General features: G+C 33.8%; 1 protein-coding gene across 1 annotated transcript in view; it reads right to left on the bottom strand.

The window, feature by feature from the left end:
* The window catches only part of LOC114095857 (disintegrin and metalloproteinase domain-containing protein 32-like), a 113158-nt gene that overhangs the window by 18960 nt on the left and 75535 nt on the right, over positions 1-18663 (bottom strand). The window contains exons 9-10 of the mRNA XM_071610184.1: positions 12649-12730; positions 1912-2048 (exon numbers count right to left, since the gene is read on the bottom strand). Coding sequence (XP_071466285.1) covers positions 1912-2048; positions 12649-12730 — 219 coding nt within the window. The remainder of the gene's footprint in view (positions 1-1911; positions 2049-12648; positions 12731-18663) is intronic.

The following is an 18663-nucleotide window of genomic DNA, read 5'->3' on the forward strand; positions in this document are numbered from 1 at the left end:
CTTTAAATTTTGTTGATTGTATCTTCAAAATTGAAATTTTAAGAAAAATTTTAATTCAAAACTATTTCATTTTATTACCTAAAAAATAGGGAAAACAATGTCATTTACCTCATAAGGCTGTTGTGAGAATTGAATATTATCAAATAAGTGAAGTACCTAATTCAACTCTCTGGTTTTATTAACATATTGAAGATTATTGGTGCTATTGATATTGACGTCTCATTCTTTGCATAATAGTTTCTACCTCAAACTAACCTAAAAGAAAAACTAAAATTCTGCCTAAAATATTTTTAAAAATTGTTATAGCCTGCCAACATAGTTTTAAAGATCCTTACTAATTTCTTGCATAAAATACATCGAGATTTGGCAGCTAATTAACCATGCATCCAATGTACTCTCACTTAGGCTTTTTGTATCCCAGGGACTTTTTTAAAAAGCAAATTAGATGGAAATATTTGTCTTACCTCCATGCCTTTTTTAAGAGCTAACATATAATAATGTATGAGAAATGCAAAAGTGTCTATATATATATATATATATATATATATATATATAGTATTTTTAGGTTTCGTAAAAAGCAAGATAAACACAAGATATTTGTGAGAAATTGATGATTATATATGAAAGTATTTTAAACATCACAAAGTACCATACAAATATAAAGGTTTATTAATAATACAGATTCAAAACCCAGGTTGGCCACAAACTAGCTATCTGACCATATGTAATTATCTTTTTTATAACTCAAGTTTCTTAAATATAAGAATGGAAATAGCAGAACCTGAACTATAGGGTTATAGTAAGAATCAAATAAATTAAAAGTATAAAGTTCTTGGAATGGTCTCTAGCACATATTAAGTATAATGTAAATATATATTATCTTTATTATCATTAACATTATTATCATTAACTCTGGGTGATCTACAGAAAACATTTATTCATAGCATATTTAAGCATAGGCCAAATGAAGAGTAATTCTCATATTTTTTGATATACATGTACAGTCCATTTATCCATCCAGATGGATGACATATATACTATAAGTAATATATCCATATAAGGACAACATGTTGTATGTGTATGTGTTAGTATACCTTTTGGAGATAATCTGTAATATAATTATATGTGTATATACAAGTATATGTTTTTAACTGTTCTATTTATAGAACATATGAGTTAACCCTTAGATGGTACTTAGAAGTAACTTTAATAAAGAATATGTGTTCAAAAATTAACACCTAGTCTAACTTTCAATTTTTTAGTAGTTCTTTAGTAATTTAGTAATGACTAAGTCAAACTTATCATAGGCCATTTTTACAAACAAAAACTGTAATATACTAAAAACATGTGCTCTTGTCTAATGAATTATTTTGGGAATACTGGTAAATTTAGAAATTACCATCACATACTTATAGGTTCTACAATTTTTTCTCATTTGTTCTTATATCACCCTTAAAAATAAGAGAATAGGAATAATTATTCACAAAGATGAGAAAAGTAAGTCTAAACAAGGTTAAAGAATTTTTTTAAAGTTACACAAACATCATATATTTGATAGTGGTCTCATACTAAGACTTCTCATTCTAAAAATTCTAAAATTCTAAAAATTCTACCTAAAAGGAAAAAAAATGTGTTGTAGCTTTCTAACATATTTTTAAAGATCCTTACTCATTGCTTTCATACAATACATATCCTACAAAAAAATACCCTTGCTGATACATATTTTAATTGCTATCCTTGACTTAATTTGCTATCCTTGATTGTCTTTAATGGTATACCTCATTCCATACTACTCTTACATGTTCATGTTTTATAGTGAACTTTATCCCTTTATAGCTAATTTGAGCTATAAGTACTATATTTAAAACAGAATAAACATAACCAATAAATAAATCTATTTTAAAAACTTACATAGCTTCTAAATTCATTGCACAGATGGCTTCTGAACACTGACATTTCTTTGGATCATCATATGATATTCCCAGACTGAGTCCCAGCATTTGGGCAAAAATAACTGAAAACGCATCCAAAGTTATGCCCTTGGGATACTATAGTAACAACAAAAAATTTAAATGAAAAGTATTTCTTTGAATAGTGGTTAGAAAAATATAAAACTTTTATAATTCTGAACATTTGTTTTTCGTATACAATACTTAAAGACAGAGAGATATGTTTCCTTGGAGAGAAGAGATGCTAAAACTCTTATGAAATTTCACTGAGATACAGGAACATTGAGTCAATGCTAATCTTTACTATAATGTAACAATTGAACACCTAACAAAATTCTTACTATAATGTAACAATTGAACACCTAACAAAATTCTTAAGTAGCTACCATAACTATATAAAAGGACTATTTTAATGAAAAAATTTTCATTAGACTTTTGGCTATATGAACCATAGTCTTTAATTCATTCAATTTCATACAACAACTCTGGTATTTATGTAGGATTAGATATCTACATGATCTCCTACTAGCCCATGAAGTGGCCAAATAACAAAATTACTCAATGTGAGTGTGTTTTCTGCTTCCTTCTAGGACCCACATTGACACAGTGATTGTTAGCAGAAGAAGCCACATAAAATAGATATAGACCCTCTAGACAGCATTCCTAAATTAGGCTGATCACATCAAATCAGTGCACAGATAACTTTCTTACCCAGGAGAAATAAGATACTGGTAATATTGGTAAATTTACATGGTATGCAATACATCAGGATTTCTCAAATTAAGACCAAAGTTGGCATAGAATAAGATATAGGTGCGAGCAAATTTGTCAGGTAAGTAAAGGCATTTAATTGCTAATGTGTCAATAGTGATAATAAAGTTTTTAAGTCAACTTGCAAAAATACTGGCTTAAGGAGATCAGGTGTTCAAAGGACCTGGTTTCAAATCCACCTAAGAGTGGATACAAAAGAACTGCAGATGGGGATGGGATTGTGGCTCAGTGGTAGTGTGCTTGCCTAGCATGCATGAGGCACTGGGTTCTATCCTTAGCACCACATAAAAATAAAGATATGTGTACCCCTAAAACTAAATAAATAAATAAATATTTTATAAAAGAGCTGAAGATATAGCCTATTATTATTTCATAAATTCCAGAATTATGGCTAGAATAAAAATATGAAACAATTCCCATATTGGTCCCTAACAAATGGAACTGAGAACTATTATGATGAGGAGGGCAATAGGAAGACCCAAAATGCTCCCAAGATGATAAATCAAAAGTAATATGATTTTCCTAGGGATATTATATAAACTAGTATTATCATCAAAGTTTGACATTATAGGATTACTGATACATATAACATCATCATTTAACTCGCCTGTATACAAAAGCCAAGTGAAAGATGGAGAATAAATGCAAAACTAATTTGGTGGATATTTGCAATACAGTATCTTTACTGGGAAAAATCAACATGGTCTCTGAAACTGGTATGCAGAAACTGACCTAGTAATTTCCTTTTTTTAATCCATAAGTAATAAAAACAACCAAAAGTAGTTTGCCTTCAGTAAAGGTAAAATCATAGGGGATCAGTAAGTGCTACACTCATCCTTATGCCTATGTCAACTCTCCCCATCTGCTTGCTATACTATACCAGAGAGATTGTCTTTATAGCCCACACAGCATATATGGCTCCACTGTATTGATGTACAGTAAATTGATGTGCAAATGTTTTAGTAAAATATATGTATTATGGAGAGTAGGAAGTAAAATCCATAACACTTAGTAATCTACCACAGCAGTTAAGTTCATTTGGGTGCAGTGGTTGGCATCCTATCAAGGTACTCTTATAAAAGTAGACACATATTTCTGTATTTCATGTATCCCACTATAATAAAATGGAATTATATGTTTGAAGGCCATATTTGGATATTAAAGGCAACATATGACAAGTTTCTCTGAATAATGTGCCAGGTATTCCGTTACAACTTCTGGCTCAAAACTTGTCCTAGTAAAGGTAAACTTGACCGTGAAACATTAAGCAACCTTGACCTGAATGTCTCATCATGAAATAGATATTATCTGATCCACAAACCATCAAGTAGGATATTCACAGCAATACTTCATTGAATAGGTTTAGAAAGAACAAGTAAACTGCACAAGCAGGTGTTTCAGAATGCCAATGTATTGTGCTCCTTTTGCTGCCTCTCTCACAACTCTTTATGACAGTGAGCAGATGCCCATCATTAAAAGAGAAGGCAAAATCATGGGCTTAATCTATAACTAGGTCAGCAAGATACACTACCAAGAGCCAGAAGTAGAATTTAAAGCCTTATTCAAAAGACCAAGTGGAAGTTGAACATGATAGCTAATTCCTGCAATAACAGCTGCCTGGGAGGCTGATGCAGAAGGATTTCAAGTTTGAAGCTAGCTTGAGCAAAATAGTAAGACACTGACTCAAAACAAAACAAAACAAACAAAAAAATGTTCAAGTAGGCCTAAGTTCAAGCAGTAACTGTTCATGTTACTTAAAAAGAGAGATGGTTGGCTTTGCATGGCTTCCTACAGAATGAAGCACCCTACCTGCCAGTGATGAGCCCCCACTATAGCACTATGTTGGATTAGCCAGTCAACTGTAGATAGATTCATTACATTGAATCATTCTTTCACCAGAGAGAAAGATTTGTTTTCACATATTGCCTGTCTGCACTGTTTCTACCAATATTTACCTATATTGACAGAATGTCTAGCACTTCTGATTCTCAGTTCAGATCAGGGTCACATTTTGTGACACAGTATTTATGGAAGTGGATTCACTACTACCAGATTTGCTTGTCACATGTCTCATAACCCAGAAGCACTTGGCTTACTAGAATGGCATTATGGCTGGTTCAGGACTCACTTGTGGAACCAGCTAAGAGACCATATCCTGAGAGCTGGCAAAGATGTTACTAAAATTATCCTAAATCAGCAGCCAAAATTTGGTGCCATCTGCCCTGTAGCATTAGGCATGAGACTGAGAACATAGGTGGCAATGGTGAGGGTGCCCCTTTAACAATAAAACCAAGAAACAAACAAAAAAATACTAAGCAATTCATATTTTCTGTTTTGGGGACCTTGAACTCTATATATTTGTGTATTAGTACCTGTGGGAAGAATTCTTTCACCAGGGGAACATACTCATGACACCATTGAATTAGATACTTAAGAGAGTCCAATGGACGTTTTAGGCTCTTTAATGACCCTGAATAGACAGGCAGAGAAAGGAATCACTGAATAGGATAGATCTAAAAGGAAATTTTGTTGGTGCTATATAATGACACCAAATAGTTGTTGTCAAAATAACAAAGAAAAAACTAGCAAGGACTCATATCCCACATGACAAATACCACAGGATTCATATATCCCACAGGACAAATAACCCAATCAAGCTAAGGGTCCTGGAGCAGGTAAGAGGAGTGTGGAATGTGGGGCAAAGGAAGAAGCTCTTCTGATTATTCACAACCAGGGACCAAGTGGGAAGAGCACAGCAATAGTTTGTTTCCTTTTTACCTCCTAGTAACACATATAAACAACACTGGGGGGTGGAGCTAACTTTCTGGTTTCCGTTAGGAATAGGACTAAATTAATAATATTAGTTAATGGGACTATGTTCAGGTTGATCATTTTTCATCTCAGCAAAGAACAGATGAAAGCCAACGTGAGTGGACTGTGCTGAAGATATTCTTTTCACCCTTCTAGGTTCAGCTTCCACCATTCTCCACCCTGCTTGTGCCGTGGAACACTGAATTGAGTGAACTACATCAATGGGCTTCCTTATCTTTTAGTTTTGCTCAATAAGGAGCAATAAGGAGGAAGGAGAACGGTGAGGTCAGTGTATTTGGTTACATGTGAAATGGCTGCATCCCTCAACTGAAGACTGGCTCCTATCAAGCAGATCTCTCTACAAAGCTTCCTAATTGTTTTCTTTGCCGTGCAGAAGATTTTTTATTTGATGCCACCCCACTTATTGATTCTTGATTTTAGATCTTAAGTTGTAGGAGTCTTTTTGGGAAAGTCAGTGCCTGAACCACTATGTTGGACTGTTGATTTTATACTTTCTTCTGACAATTGCAGCATTTTGGGTCTAATTCATAATTCTTGTTACTCAGGATTGATTGCTTGACTATTATGAGTCTTTTATTCTTCCATGTAAATTTTAGGACTGTTTTATTAATTGTGTGAAGAGTGTCACTGACATTTTGATGGGGATTGCATTGAATCTGTGGATTGCTTTTAGTAATTTGATCATTTTGGCAATATTAATTCTTCCTATCTAAGAACACAGGAAATCTTTTCATCTTCTAAGTTCTTCTCTAATTTCTTCCTTCAGTGTTCTATAATTTTAGCTAAAGAGGTTTTTCATTACCTTAATTAGATATATTCTCAATTATGTCTGTGTGTGTGTGTGTGTGTGTGTGTGTAAAGCTATTGTGAATAGAATTGTTTTCCTGATTTCTTTCTCAGCAGATTCAGTATTAAAGTATAGGGAAACTATTGATTTTTGTATGTTGATCTTGTAACCTGCTACTTTGGTGAAATTCTTTATCAGCTCTACAGTCAATCAGGTAGAAATATTTGGGTCTTCCCAGTATAGGTTCAGCTCCTCGGCAAACAGATAATTTGGCACTTTCTCAATTTTTATTCATTTAATTTACTTCCCTTTCCTGATTACCCTGGCTAGAGTTTCAAAAACTTCAGTAGGAATTGTGAGAAGTGAGAGGGGACATCCTTGTTCTGTTTCCAATTTTAGAGGAAATGCTTTCAGTTTTTCTCCATTCAATATGATGCTGGCTTTGGTTTTGACATATATTACCTTTATGATGGTCAAATAAGTTCCTTTTACCTCTAGTTTCTTCAGTATTTTTTAATATAAATAGATGATGGATTTTTCAAAGGCTTTACGGCATCTATTGAGATAATCCTGTGATTTTTGTCCTTAATTCTACATGTTATGAATCACATTTATTGATTAATGTATGCTGAACCAACTTTGCATCCCTAGGATGAATCCTACTTGATCATGGTGTGCAATCACTTTAGTGTGTTTTGAATGTGTATTATTAATAGTTTATTAAGGATTTTTGCATCTGTGTTCATCAGGTATATTGGCTTATGGTTTTCTTTCCTCAATGTATCTTTATCTGGTTTTGATATCAGGGTGACACTGCTTCATTATAATAATTTGGGAGTGTTTCTGTCTATTCCATGAAATAATTTAAGGAGGACTGGACTAGCATAAGTTATTCTTTAGATCTGGAAGAATTCAGCTGAGAATCCATCCCAGGCCTTCTGTGTTAAATAAGTTGGAATGCTTTTTATTACTGCTTCATATGGTGAATTACACACATGATAATGGTATGTTTAGGTATTCTATATTCTCTTGGTTCAATTCAGGTAGGCCATATATGTCTAGAAATTTGTCAATATATTCTAGATTTTCTAGTTCATTGGAATATGAGTTTTCAAAAAAGTCCCTAATGATTCTCTGGATTTCAGAAATGCCTGTGTTGGTATATCCTTTTTCATTTCTAATTTTATTGATTTGGTTTGGCTAAGGGTTTATTTATCTTATCTTTTCAAAGAACCAACACTTGACTACATTGATCCTTTTTATTTTTTTAACTCTTTCTTTCATTAATTTTGGGTCTGATCTTAATAATTTCTTGTCTTCTTCTGGTTTTGGAATTAGTTTGTTCCTGCCTTCTTAGGGACTTGAGATATAACTTTAAAATGTTTGTGATTTTCTTAAAATGTAGTTATTTAATGGTATTAACTTTTAGAACTGACTTCATAGTGTCTCAGAGATTGTGGTAAGTGGTATCAATATCTCATTTGATTCTAAAAAGTTTTATCTTTCATTTATTCTCTTATCCATTCAAAAGGGTATCATGTTTATGTAGTTTTATAATTTTTCTTACTGTTGATTTCTAATTTCATTTCCTTGTGATCTGATAAAATTCAAAGGATTATATGGATTTTTTTATTTGCTGAAACTTGCTTTATGACCTAAAATACGGCCTATTTTGGAGAAAAGGCCATATTCAGCATTTCCATGAAATGCTGAAGAGAAAGTGAATTCAGCTGTCATTAGATGAAATATTCTTTAGCTATTGATTATGGTTCTTTTGAATTATAGTTATACTTAGGTCATAAGTGTCTTTATTGATTTTACATCTGGATGACCTGACTCTTAGTGAGAAAATTATGTAGAAATCACCCAATATTGTTGTATTGTCTGCCTGAGACTTAATATCAAAAAGTATTTGTTTTATGCAATTAGGTGAACCAATATTTGGGCAAAAATATTCTATTTTTCTTGGGAATTTTTCCCTTTATCAAAATGTCATGACCTTCCATATGTCTTCTGATTTATTTTTCCTTGAGGTCTTCTTTAACTACTTCTGTTTGCTTTCAGACTCCATTTGCAAGGAATATCTTTTTCCATTCTTTTAACTTTCAGGCTGTAGTTGTCTTTGCCTATAAGATGAGTCTCTTATAAACAGCACATACTTGGGTCTTGTTTTTTAATCCATTCTGCCAAGTTTATATCTTTTAATTGAACAGTTAAGACCATTTACAATGAAAGCAATTATGGAAAGACATTTGTTATTTTGTGTCCTTTTGATTAGTTTTATATATTTAATTCAGTCTTAATTGCCATTTGCTTAACTACTCTTCTGTTGAGTTTCATCCATTCAGGAGCTCTGGGGTTTGTGCTTTATCTTTTTTTTTTTTTTTTTTTTTTGGTCGGGGGAGAGTGGAGACGTACCCGGGATTGAACTCAGTGGCATTCAACCACTGAGCCACATCTTCAGCCCTTTTTTAATTTTATTTAGAGACAGGGCCTCACTGAGTTGCTCAGTGCCTCGCTTTTGCTGAGGCTGGCTGTGAAATCACGATCCTCCTGCCTCAGTCTCCTAAACTGCTGAGATTACAGGTTTGTGCCACTAGGCCTGGCCTGTGTGTATTATTTTTTAAGTATTTACTATCATGTTGGCTTAGTGGGCATTAATTCTTTAAATTTATCCTTATCCAGGAAATTCTTAGCTTTGCTGGTTATAGTAATCTTGCTTGGCTGGATTTTAGTGTCTGAGAAGTCAGTACTGGGCTTTATTGGTTTACCTCTAAATGTAATCTGACATTTTTCTCTTGATACTTTTAATACTCTTTTATATTAGGCCTTTTGATCATGATGTGTCTTAAAGAGTTCTTTGTTTTTTTCAGTTTTTGTCTTTGGAGTTCTGTATGCCTCCTGTGCATGGATATCCATCTTATTCCTAAAGTTTGAACTTTTTTCTGCTATTATTTCACTGAAAACATTCCTAATGCCATTAGCCCGTGTCTACATTCCCACTTGAATTCCAAAAACTCTGAATTTTGTCCCAGTGTTAATGTTCTAATCATAAAAGAATGTACGTTGTCTTCAAGGCCTAAAATTCTGTTTTCTACATAATCTAATCTATTGATGATACTTTCAACTGAATATTTATTTGATTTATTATGTCTTTCATTCCCAGGAGTTTTCATTGATTGGCTTCTTTTCAGAATCTCTCTTTATTAAAATGGTCTTTCACCCTTGTATTTTCTCTTTCATTTTTTTAGATCTTCTTTTAGTTTGTTAATCATTCTAATAATCAATTTTTATAGTTTTCTTCTTGAATTATCCTGTTTCATATCTGTTGGCTATTTTGTTGTGGGATTGTAAGTTTGGAGGAAAGGGTTATTTGCCTGTTTCTTCATGTTTTCTAGGGTCTTACACTTGTGCATCTGTTGAGCTGGATTCCTGTTCCTCTTTTATGAGAGTGTCCTTCAGTAAGTAGTCATTGTTTTTGTAATAATTCCTGTGTTTTCAATTTATCTTAGCTTTAATGCATAGACTCAGCATAATTTAAGTGTTAATTTCAATCTCCAATGTCTCTCAGATTGCCACTGCAGATTTACTGATTTAATTCAGTCTTTGAGAATTGCTTCAACACTGTGGGTTCCTCTGAAGTATTTTAAAACCTTTTTGCTGTAAGATGTCCATTCCAACTTTGGGCCTGGTTATCATTTTGAAGTTTTTATCTACCTTATTCTATAGGTTAAAGTATTGATTTAAAAAAAAGTATTGTTGAAGCTTAAGTGGGGTTTTTTTGTGTGTATAAAGGTGTGATCTTTCTTGGATGGACTTCAGGTATAGCTCAACAGCAGAGTCTCTACCTTGTAAACTCAGAGTATCACAGTTATTTTCCAGAAAAGGGAAAACAAACAATAGCAATAAACAATACACAGTATTAAAATAAATGCCTAGTGCCTACTACAGTTAACAACAACAATTAGATCTAGCATCAAGGTAAACAGCAGATGACAACTATGCCATTTATATACTAAAAGTCACAATGACATGAATGGTGGGGGCAGAAATTATATAAGCTAAATAGTTCTAAAAGATGGCACAACTACAGTTCATTAAAAAGAAAATGGATTCGTTAGGCAAAAAAAAAGTTTAAAATACTCAATAAGTGAACAGAGGGAAAACAGAAGAGAGGTATGAAGAAAGAAGAGAAACATAAAAGAAGCAAAATAAAGAGAAAAATGGAGAACAAGAGAATTCAGCAATTAGAGGGAGAAGAAAGAAGATAAATGAAAATTAAAACATACAAAAAAAACCCCAAACCAAACAAAACAAAAAGCCTTAAGCCCCCAAATACAAAACAAAGTAAAATTACAAATGGGTGAAAAATGATAAAAAATATCAGCATTTCAGCATATATACACATATATGTGTGTATGAAAATACATATGATATGTATTTATCAGCATATACATTTCATTTTGATCACTTTTATCACCTATTTGTAATTTTTTTTGTTTTCTGTGTGTGTGTGTTTCTGTGTTTCTCTCTCTCTGTGTGTGTGTGTGTGTGTGTGTGTGTGTGTGTGTATGTCTGTGTGACAAACCAATCAGCACATCAAGAACACAGAAATAATGAAGGAATGATATCTGCTGAGGTGGTCAAAACTGTTAATAAGAATAAATGTTCAGGCCCTTTTGCTTGTTTTTGGACCATGTACCCCTAAGATGGAGGGAGGGCTGGGGGTTGTTAAACCCTTCATCTTTTTTTTTGTTGTTCACCAAGCTGCCAGCTGGAGTGGCCTGGAACCAAAGCTGGTTGTAATAGCTCTCAGCTTCCCTTTTCACTAGTATAAGGTGGGATGATCAAATGGGAAGTACAGTCAAGCTTTGTCCGGACAAACCACGGCGGAGCTGATACAGAATTCTAAATGGAAGTTCTAGTGGCTGGGGTTTAGTTCCAATCAGATCTTTGGAATTTGTTGAGTTATATCTGCTCAAGAGAGATCTCTGCTGTGCATCTGGATCCAGGGCTCCCCTGAGAACTTAACTCATAGAATGATGCAACCAACCCTCTACAGGTCTTGCATAATCCACTGCCCATGAATGTGGTCCTCCCAGGATCAGTACCAAAATGCAATTATGCCCATCTCTTTGGCTTCTATATCTTCCCCTCCCCTACCAAGTGAGATATCTCTCTCCAGGTGAGATACCTATCTCTCTCTATCTCTCTCTCTTTCACCCTAAAACCTCATATTTCTGGGTTTCATCTGGTCACTGACACTCTATATAGTTGCACTCCAGCACCTTCCTATAGCCCCCCTACCTCAACATGCAGCTGCACACCTGTTTGAGGGGGGTTCAATCTCATGGAGCATTGCTAAGTGCCTCTAACCTGCCATCTTCAGGAGCCTCTTAATTCTTAAATAGGACTACATGGAAGGTATAAAGGACAGAGCTTCGCTACCAGTTCTTGCTCTGTATACTTAGTTTTTTCTTTTAATTACCATGTGCATGCATTACATCCATAAAAATAAACATCAGAAATAGAAATATGTGCTGCAATTTCCTTTTTAAAAGAGAATATATAGAGAGGAAAACACAATAAGGTACATATATCATTCAAATATTAATAGCGGTTACCTCTGCCGGGATAGTAAAATGCCAGATTATAGAAATTTTGTTATACGTTCCCAAATATACTTAACATATTTGGCATGGCTAATAAAAACTGTGTATAATTTTTAAAAATATGTAGGACTTAAATTTGTTTGTTTTCCAAAGAATTTGTGATATAAGAAAATGGCTAAGAGAGCTAGATGACCTTCAATAACGCATTTGATTTCACCAGTGATTTGTATATAAGACACATTTAAATATACTATAAATATTTAAAATACATATAGAAGTTTCTTTTAAATACTGTCTGAAACATTTTAAATGATTTATATTTCAGTTTTTATTTGTTGCATTTGATTTTTAAACTATTTTATCTATGTTAATGTTTATCCAATTTTATGTTTATAAGCAAAAATTTATCTGGGCTATAAAAAGCTTCTTATGGATGGATATTTTTTCATGATGCACTTGCCTATATGTTGAGGAATGCATGTGTATTTATGATATTTTTATTCGCACTTTGAATTCCAAATATAGCTAATTGCAACATGATCCTTGTTCTACAAAATATTCTTCCCTCCACACACTTCAAAGTTTTAATAGTGATAGTAAAGAAATGTAGTTTCTAAATGTAAACTATATAAAATATGCTATTATTCTGGATAATTTTTAATGTGTTAATTTTTTAAAAGATTAAATTATTACATACCAGTATAATTCCCGCAGAATAAGGAGTAACACACATCTTTCCAGGAAATGTTGCTCCCACATAACTTGAATAATCTCTATAGCTAAATAAATAAATATACATTTATAATTTTAATGAGTGAGTTAAATGTGAATCTTCCTGCTTACTTAACTCTGTAGTTTATAAAATCCTAGTCTAAAATGAAGTGAAGTACAGTCCTTCAATATGTCCTTAACTGTTTCAAAATTTGAATATATACTGGACTAAATACTCTTAATTTCAAAAACATATGTAACAGATAATAGGTTTTTAGATCTTTACTATACTCATCACATCTGGTTAAGATTACTAAATCTCTGATTCAAATAGTATTTTAAAAATTTCTTGAATGATAATGACAAAAAGTTTTAATGTATGGATAAAAATGTGTCACTCTCTTGTACAAAAGTTCAACAGTTTCTTACAGGAATGACTATATTATTTCTCAGCTAAACATAATTTTTCAGTTTTGGGGACGAATCCATGTAATGATCATATAATATTAGTCTACGTACTTTACATAAATTATTCCATTTAACATTCAAAACAAACCACTGAAATTGATAATATCTGTATCTGCATTAAACATCTGATGGGAAAAGTAACTCTCTACAGGTGGCATGATTAATAAGTGCTACTGAAAGATTTGAACTTAAAAAATCCAGAGGCATACTCTCAGCCATTAAGATATAGATGTTCCACATATATTCTGCCATCTTTAGAGTTTCCACCCACTTAAATATGACAGGATGTGTGTAAAGAAGCTTGGTACTCAATTCTTTTCCCTCATTTGCTCTTCTCAATTGCCTTATCATCCCATTACAACCTCTATTCCATCTCTCTGATATTGTTTATACCTACCCACCCACCCCCAACACTGTTTCTAAGTATTAACTCCTAATACCCAACATTAGTTTTGCATTTTAGTGTATAATTATTACATTTTCTTATCCAAAGTAGTTCCTCCAAAAGATACTTTAACAAATCCATCTCTTCTTAAGATTTCCACTAAAACTATACACACTTATTATGAGATCAGTAATATTTATTTTTACTTCATACTGCCACCCCTTGATATGCCCACTCCATGTCAAATCTGTTATCAAGATCTACTATTTCACTTATTCAATGTTTCTTGTTTCCTTTTACTCCTTCTGAGGTTCGGCCCCCATATCTAACTATAAATTGCATACTCTTTGAAAGAACTACATAATTTTTTTCATGACACTAATCACATTGTTTTTAAAACCTGGAATGCTTTTCCACCTTCTTTCTCTACCTACTGAATTAAACAGGCCCAACTCTGCCTTCAAACTTTCACTTAGCATTAAATTTGATCTTTCTATAATCCTCCCCGTCTCTCCTATAAATTGTAAACAGGAAGATAATTATATCTTCCAACATTAATTTTACTATATCCATTATGCCTACTGCGGGATTTACTCAAATCAGATTGTAAGCTTTTACAGAACAGAGATCATAATAAACTATTGCTAATCATTCTCCTTGCATATCATCTATTCTAGGACCTTACTAATTGTAGATCTGTGAAATGTTTCTACAGTAAAATAATATTGAGATCTCAAAAGTGGTACTAAGTTCAAACAGAATGATTGTACTATACTTTGTATATTTCTAATGGAATAAATTCCTTTTGTGCAAATCTCACAAAAATTAATGCATATAGGGATGTCAGTCAGATGGCCAAGTTCAGGTACCTGGTATATTTCACTCCACAATAAAAAGCCCAAAACAAAGAAAACACAAATATATTCTGGCAGAGTGCAGTGGGAATGTGGCGGAGATGTTGCCAAGCAGAGACCCACAATGGACTCATTAAAAAGTGGCTAAGTGCAAAATATCTATCATTCCATCTCTCCAGTCAAGGGCAATTCTGAGTCAAGAGATATTACTCTCAGCAGCAAAAAGTACAATTAAAGTCCCCAACAGTCCCCAGTCATGCTAAGGACACCTGAAGTATTTGATACTGGAGAAACCTACAGCTTTCAAAGTCTCCAAGTCAACTTTAGAGTATTTCTGGGGAATCCCTATACCGGCATTGTACCACAGAAAGAACGTAGCAGTCTATCTACGTTGTGCTCTCCCCCACTGAGGTTCCTACTGCAAAGTATCATCACACACCTGCGGGGGCGGGGGGGGGGAGCTATGAAACAGCAGGATGGTAACCCCCAACAGTTCAGATGGCCTGGCTTGCAAACTAGCTATGTGGCCTCATCAACCCACATTCACCCCTGGGAACCAGCTTTCCAAGGCACCCATTAATTAATATTGATCTGTTTAGGTTTTCTATGTCTTTTGATTTAATTTAGATGAGTCTTGTGTCTAGAAATTTGTCAATATCATCTAAATTTTCAAGTTTATTAGAATATAAATTTTCCAAAATAATCTCTAATAATCCTCTAGTTTTCAGAAATGTCTGTGGTGATTTCTCCTTTTCATCTCTTATTTTGTTGATCTGGGTCTTCTCTTCGTTAAGTTTGGCTAAATGTTTATTGATCTTGTTTATCTTCTCATTAAGGACAGCTCTAGTGCTATTTTCTGTCTTCTACTAGTTTGACCCTGCTTTTCTAGGAGCCAGTGATATAACATCCAATTGTTTATTTGGGATCTTTTTTAAAAAAAAAAAAAATTGTAGGAACTTAAAGTTATCAACTTTCCTCTGAGAACTGCCTTCAGAGTGTCCCAGAGATTTTGGTATGCTGTATCACCATTCTTCTTTGATTCTGATTTCTCCTCTCATTTCTTCCATGATCCATATCTCATCCAGAATAGTATTGTTCAATCTCCTTATGTATTTGGTCTCAATTATTTTTTTCTTGCTGTCTATTTCTAACATCATTCCATTGTGAACTGGTAAGATGAAAGGGATTATACTGATTTCCTTGTATTTGCTAAGATTTGCTTTGTGAACTAAAATATGGTCTATTTTGGAGAAGGTTCCTGTGCTTCTTAAAAGTAAATGAACCCAGCTCTTAAGTCCATTTGATATATAGTAATGCTTAGGTCTGAATTCTTTACTGACTTTATGTCTGGATGACTTGTCTCTTGGTGATAGGTAAGTTTAAATCACCCAATATTATTTTACTGGGGTCCACCTGAGAGTTTATGTGACGAAGTGTTTGTTTTATGCAATTAGCTGCTCTGACATTTGGGATATATATCTTTACTATCATATTTTTTTGGATTGTTCTCTTTATCAGTATGTAGAGAGCTTCTTGACTCTAATGATTAATTTTTGCTTGAAATCTGCTTTTTCATATATCTCCATTTTCATCTACTTATTTTGTTGATTGGGGTCTTCTCTCTGTTAAGTTTGGCTAAGCGTTTATTGATCTTGTTTATCTTCTCAATAAAGAGAGCTCTAGTGCTATTTTCTGTCTTCTACTAGTTTTGGAACTAGTTTGTTCCTACTTTTCCAGGGGCCTGAGATATAACATTAAATTGTTTATCTACTCCTGCTTGATTCATTTCCATGGAATATCTTCTTCCATTCTTTTATTTTCAACTTGTGGATGAACCTCTTGTAAACAGCACATAGTTGGATCTTATTTTTAATCCAATCTGCAAGGCAGATTGGGAGGTTGAGAATTATTATGGATAAGAATTTATTACTTTCTGTCATTTGGTTAGTTTCATAGATTTAATTTGGTCTTAATTTTCACTTGCCTTATTGTTTTTCCAGTGACCTTTGTCTGTTTGGGTTCTTCAAATGAGCTTTGTGTATTCAGGAGCTTGGGTTAGCTTTTTGAGTTCTTCTGTAGTGCTGGCCTGATGATCATGAATTCCTTTACTTTACAGTTATTGTGCAAGATTTTTACTACTTCTTCAATTCTGATTGATAGCTTTGCTGGATCTAACAATCTTGGATGGCAGTTGTTTTCTTTCAGAGCTTGAATTATTCCATGCTAAGTCCTGCTGGATTTTAGACTCTGTGCTGAGAAGTCAGAAGTGAGTCTTACTGGTTTACTTCTAACTGACCTGACATCATTTTTCTCTTGTAGATTTTAAAATTCTATCCTTATTCTCTATTAGGTATTTTGATTATTGACATGTCTTGAAAAGGCTCTGTCTTTTATTTTTTCCATTTAGGTTCTTATATGCCACTTGTGTGTAGATGTCTCTTTCCTAAGGTTTGAAAATTTTTCTTATTAAAAAATAAATAAAATTTAAAGTTTTTTCATTATTTCATTAAAAATGTAATCAATGCCATTAGCCTGTATCTCCATGTCCTCTTAAATTCCAATAACTTTTTGTTTTGTTATGTCCCATTGTTCTCGTATAGTCAATCATGGTCTCTCTCACCCTTTCTGTCTGTCTGTCTGTCTCTCTCTCTCTCTCTCTCTCTCACACACACACACACACACACACACACACAGAGAGAGAGAGAGAGAGAGAGAGAGAGAGAGAGAGAGAGAGAGAGTTTATGAGTGTTCAAGTTTATATACACTGTCTTTGAGGTCTGAAGTTCTGTATTCTACATAAACTAATGTCAATGATACTTTCAACTGAATTTTTTTTTATTTATTGTATCTTTCATTTCCAGGAGTTCTGGGTTGAGTTTTTCTCAGGATCTCTTATCTCTTCATTGAAACAGGCTTTCAGCTGGGTACAGTGGTGCACACCTATAATCAGAGTTGCTCAGGAGGCTTAGGCAAGAGGCTCTCTAGTTCAAAGCCAGCCCCAGCAACTAATGTGTCTCTCAGCAACTTAGCAAGAACCTATCTCAAAATAAAAACAGACTGGGGATGTGGCTCAGTGGTTAAGTACGTGTATTTTCCCTCTTAATTCATCCTTTTCCTTATATGTGAGCTCCCTAGGTTGAGGATTGTAAATTGTAGAGGGAGCCTTGTTTGCCTCTTCTTCCTCTTTTATGAGTGAGTCTTTGGTAAGTTTTTAACCTTTTCATAATTAGTCCTATGCTTTCAGTATACCTTAGCTTCAACATGTAGACTCAACATAATCCAAGTGTTACTTCCAACCCCCAATACCTCTTTGAATGAAGAGAGTGCTGAAATTAGCAGTAGTAATTTAAAAGTAATCATATTATCAACATATATTATGTATGTAATTACTAATGATCTCTATAATTATATTAACCCAGGAGGAACATGGATGAGGAGTAATATAATATAGGCTGAAATTATTAGTAATTATATACTAATAATATAAGAAAATAGAGAAAAGGAAAGAAATTAGACATTTGAAAGGAAAAGGGTGGGGAAGGAAGGGAGGCAGAGGTAAAATGGGAAGAGTAGATTGGATTGGCTTCAGAAGATGAGATTGATGGAATATAATAGTATAGAAGAAAGACTAAGTATTAGTTAATATAAGTCAGTTCATGCACTAATAATTCAAAGATTCACTTTTATTTTTGCTTAAGCATTTGAAAAACAGTCTTTTCTATCTATTGTTTGACAGATGTAAGGAAGATGTTAAAATGTAAATGTCTTTTAATTCCAGCTCCCATTCAACCTGACGAATTTGTTAACTGAGTGTGTATGCAGAGTTTAACCTTGCCTATGCTCTTCCTGGAGAGGATTGGGGTAAACTGCTTTCCTCTTTCACAATGGCTTTGTTGTTGTGTTTTGAGGTGAGAGTGCATCTTGTTGGGAAAATTAGCCAGCTCCTTTGTCTGCTTTATCTTTAGACTGACCTGTCTTGAACTGCACTTCTCATTCCTGGAGTCCCTGTCCATGTGCTATGCTTGGGTGCTGGGGAGTTGGTACTTTCAGTCTGATCTCTCCAGACCCAAATCCCTGACACCTGTCAACCACTTTTTTTTTTAAAAGAGAGAGAGAGAGAGAATTTTTAATATTTATTTTTTAGTTTTCGGTGGACACAACATCTTTGTATGTGGTGCTGAGGATCGAACCCGGGCCGCACACATGCCCAGCGAGCGCGCTACTACTTGAGGCACATCCCCAGTCCTGTCAACCACTCTTTATTCCACAGACCCATCTACCAATTTTAGATGAA

The sequence above is a fragment of the Marmota flaviventris genome, chromosome 3, assembly GCF_047511675.1.
Source record: "Marmota flaviventris isolate mMarFla1 chromosome 3, mMarFla1.hap1, whole genome shotgun sequence".
NCBI classification, from domain to species: domain Eukaryota; kingdom Metazoa; phylum Chordata; class Mammalia; order Rodentia; family Sciuridae; genus Marmota; species Marmota flaviventris.